The sequence below is a fragment of the Pristis pectinata genome, chromosome 6 (assembly GCF_009764475.1).
Source record: "Pristis pectinata isolate sPriPec2 chromosome 6, sPriPec2.1.pri, whole genome shotgun sequence".
Taxonomy (NCBI): domain Eukaryota; kingdom Metazoa; phylum Chordata; class Chondrichthyes; order Rhinopristiformes; family Pristidae; genus Pristis; species Pristis pectinata.
In genome coordinates, this window is record NC_067410.1 from 70,870,235 (window position 1) to 70,874,660 (window position 4,426).

General features: G+C 40.8%; 1 protein-coding gene across 1 annotated transcript; it reads left to right on the top strand.

Annotated features, from left to right (window-relative positions):
- Nucleotides 1–2,371: 2,371 nt before the first annotated feature.
- Nucleotides 2,372–3,274, top strand: LOC127571856 (G-protein coupled receptor 55-like). Its single transcript, XM_052018602.1, has one exon. The coding sequence runs from the start codon at nt 2,372–2,374 to the stop codon at nt 3,272–3,274; it is 903 nt and encodes a 300-aa protein (XP_051874562.1).
- The last annotated feature ends 1,152 nt before the right edge of the window (nt 3,275–4,426 follow it).

Consider the following 4,426-nt stretch of genomic DNA (forward strand, 5'->3'; position numbering starts at 1 on the left):
CTTCCCCTCTGCCATCAGATTTCTGAATGGTCTATGAACAATGAACACTACCTCGTTATTCCTCATTTGCACTATTTATTTATTTTTGTAACTTATAGTAATTTTTATGTCTTGCATTGTACCGCTGCCACAAAACAACAAATTTCACGACATGTCGGTGATAATAAACCTGATTCTGAAGTGATCATAAACACTTTATTGTCCCCACCACTTTCACCATGTCTATTGTTTCTCCTGCAGTAAGACAAGTACAAAACATTTAGTCATGCTTCAGCCATTTCTTTATTTCCCATTATAATTTCTTCTCTTATTGTTTCCTTTAGGCCCACATTTATTTATTGCACTCTCTTTTTACACAGTAGTAGAAGATATTACAATTCTTTCTATATTTCTAACATGTTTTCTCTCATTTCATAATTTTTTGATTATCTGTTATTGCTTCTGAAAGCTGTCCCATTCCTCATGCTTTTCACCTTTCCCATAAATGTTATAAGTTTCCTTAAATCTAATGTTATCCTTAATCACTCTACTTCACTGCAGATGTACCACTTTTCCAGTAGAATTTTTATTTCTCAGTGTTAAACCTATTCATCTAATTGTACAATTCATCTTAGCCAAGTTGCTCATCATACCTTTGTAACTAACTTTAAGTTTAAGAGTTATTCATAACAAAACAGTGCCCTCTTGAGCTGAGAATTTTTTCTCTGCAAATTGACTCAGAGAAGACATCCCTTGCTATTCATGAAACCACAAAGTATGCCATGCTTCTGTTATCACCCACCTAATGTAGTAGGTTGTGCATTGTGAAGGTGGTACCTCCAGCTCTTTCATTGCTGTACTAACATGACAACCTCTGGGTAAGATCTGAAACAATAATCAATGACTCAAAGTCACAGAACACCAACGAGAGGGCGTTATGATGTAAAATAGGTTAATATGATTACTGCCAAGACTAAAATGTCACAAGTTTACAATCAACATAAAGTTTCAGCATAGGATGTGTTCCTAATATATGCACGCACATTTACCAGAGTCACGTTATGAACCTATAATTCATAGTTATGAGGGCATCTACAAGAGGTGATGTCTCAAGAAGGTAACATCCATCATCAAGGACCCCCACCATCTGGACCATGCCCTCTTCTCATTGCTGCCATCAGGCAGGAGGTACAGGAGCCTGAAGATCCATGTTCAAGGTTTGACTACAGCTTCTTCCCTACTGCAATCAGTTTCTTGAACTGATTTGAAAAACCCCTAATTCTACCTCAAACAATATTGTGCAGGTTGGTTCAAGAAGTGAATACTTGAAAGGAAGTATCTGTTTTTGAACCTGGTGGTGTGGGACTTCATGCTTCTGTGTCTCCTGCCCGATGGTAGCTGCAAGAAGATGCCATATAATTTATGTTATACAAACATAACCTAAGATGGATATAATTTATGTTAATTGGAGTTTGTTATTTATGTTTGTCATGTTTATAACGTACTGTGCTGTTGCAGCAGCTGCTGTAAAAAGATAATTTTCATGGCATTTATACTTTGGGTATGTATGCCCATGATAATAAACTTGACCTCTGACTGAGCACATTGTAGTTAACGCAGGAAGGATAGGGTAGCATGGTGGGTGCTGGGCAGAATGCTAAGACAGTTGTTAGTGCTGCTGCCTCACAGCTTCGGGGAATCGGGTTCGAGCCTGACCTGGGATGCTCTCTGTGTGGAGTCTGCTCTGGTTTACTCCCATATACCAAAGACGTGCTGACTTTGACGAGCGTTAATCAACCCCTAGTGTAGGTATGTGGCAAAAGGAATTAAAAGTGAACCGTGGGCACGTGTGTGTGTGTGAGAGAGAGAGAGAGAGAGAGAGAGCAGAATTAAAAGGAAGTAAAGAGAGGGAATAGTCTGCAGGGGGCTGGCATGGATCCAATGGGCCGAATGAATTCTGTGTGGTGAAGATCGAAACTGGACTTCCCAGTTTGCGATGCTCCACAATACATTGGTTCGTTTTAAAACCCTCTGTGGGGAATTGTAAATGCTATTCTTTACTGATTTTGTTTTAAATGCGCCTATAAAAGAAACAGAAATTGGCACTTCATTAACATGAAAACCTCCCACCTATCTCTCCCATACGACGTTAGAAGAGATCACGTCCGGGCGGTGAGTTGTGTTGCCATCCTGATTATGGCAAGAAGATTTGGCGTTAGATAAACACGCAGAAGAAATCATCAAAATCGTGTCACTGCGGCGCTGGGAAAACGAGACTCTCACCCGACGTTACTGCTTTTCATACAACTGGATGTGAAAGCAGCAGAAAAGAACAACGTTTCAGTCAAGTAATAAGACTGATTCTGTCTGTGCGGCTGCTCTCCTGAACAATATGTGCAGTTTGAACAACACCACGGAATTTGAATTTGTGAAGACGTTCCAGTACGTGGTGCACATCCCAACATTCACCATGGGACTGGTCTTCAATTCAGCAGCGCTCTGGATACTCTGCTTCAGATTGAAGAATTGGACAGAGTCTGTTATCTACATGACAAATCTAATATTTTCCGACGTGTTTCTGCTTTTCTCTCTACCTTTCAAAATGTATGCCTACCAGGTAGAAGGGAAGTGGCATCTCGGTTCACGCTTTTGTCAGTTTGTGGAGTCCCTCTACTTTGTCAACACCTACGGGACCATCCTGTTGATCATGCTGATATCTCTGGATCGGTACGTTGCTATCAAGCACCCCTTCCTGGCGAGAACCCTCAGATCGCCAAAGAAAGCCACCATTGCCTGCACTGTTCTGTGGGTCTGTGTCTGGTCAGCAAGCATTCCAAATTACTTGCAAAACAGTCCACCCAATGATGGACAGTGTTTCTCGGGTTTTTCTGATTTTTGGAAAGGTGGTGCAATTCCTCTGAGTATGCTCACTGTATTCTTAATTGCTGCATCTGCTGTGGTTTTCTGCAGTGTTCGAATTGTAAGAACTTTACGAAGAGTGGTTGAAGGGAGAGAAGACATTAATCTGAGTATGTCTATGAAAATAATCTCTTCCAATCTGGTAACCTTCCTTGTCTGCTTTACTCCGTATCACGTAGCCCTGTTGCTATACTTGTTGGCAAGAAATTGTCTCATAGCAAAGGATTACCTGGTATCACTGCGTGTGTTTCTCCAGATCTGTCAATGTTTGGCGACGACAAACTGTTGTCTGGATGCGATGTATTACTATCTGATCATTAAAGAGTTCTGGAAGTCGAAAGACAAGAGGATAAAGCAATTATTTCCAACTATATGAACTGACTTCCAAAATTTAGCGACATTTCACATGTATGGATCAAAAGATTTTCTGCTCTGTGCGTTCCCAGACAATGACCTGGAAAATAATGGATTCTGGTGATGAAAGTGGACTGAAAATAGTTTAAATTGGCTTTCCAGTGTTTTGTAATCTGTATTCCTATTGATGAAAAACATTTTTATTCTATTGGGGGTCGTCTTGTTTCCAAAGAGCTGCCCAAGGAGGACATTTGTGATTCAGTGTCTTGACTAGGGCCACTCTGTATGTATAGTCCAGCTTAGCTGAACAAAATGTCTTTCCAGCTGGCTTTCAGAGAATTATAATTTAGATTTCAAACTACTTCTATGCTGATTCTTTTGTGCTCTTGCAAATTGGTTTGGAGCTGTCACTAGGATGTAAGTTACCTCATTACACAGAAAAGTCAAGCATCAAAAGTGTCCATCTTAGTGTAAAATTGTGCTCTAAATTAAGTCTGAACTAGTTTGTTCCAGGGACTCAGAGACGTGACTTCTGTGCTTTGTGGAAAGTGTGATTTGTACAATAGGGCACAGTGATTTTGCATAAGTTAGGGAGTCGTGAATAAACTTGTTTCATCATGGCTTGAGCTCTTAAAGTGTCAGTTCTCATCTGGAACCACTATTGGTTATACTAAGGTACCAAGTTTGGAGTGAACTGTTCTGAAAGTGCTAGGATGAACAGGGATGTGGGTACCTGCTTTCCCAGTACTGGACTGGAAATTGTGGCAGGAAAGAAGGACACCTGGGAGAGAATCGGAGTAATCAGAGCCACTCCCCCCCCCCCCCACATGAAGTCCATTTGTTGCAATGGAGGTGAATCTATCAATGTCTTTTGTGACAGCCTTCTCAACAATGATGCAGGTAAAGTCTGTTTATGTAAGTCTCCTATTCTAGAAACCTGCTTCCTTCTGTTACAGCCTGCATTTTCAAATATTACCCATGTGATATCTTCATCACAAATTCACAATCCAATGTTGCAGGAACAATTGTTTGTGAGAAATCTGGCACTAGGGAATCAGTCTGCTCTTAGAAACATGGCAATAGGTGTGTCAGTTCTAATGGGGTCTGTATCCATCCATGTGGAGTTCAGTAGACATCACCTTTCTCAGTGCATTGGTCTCCACTGATGCACTCC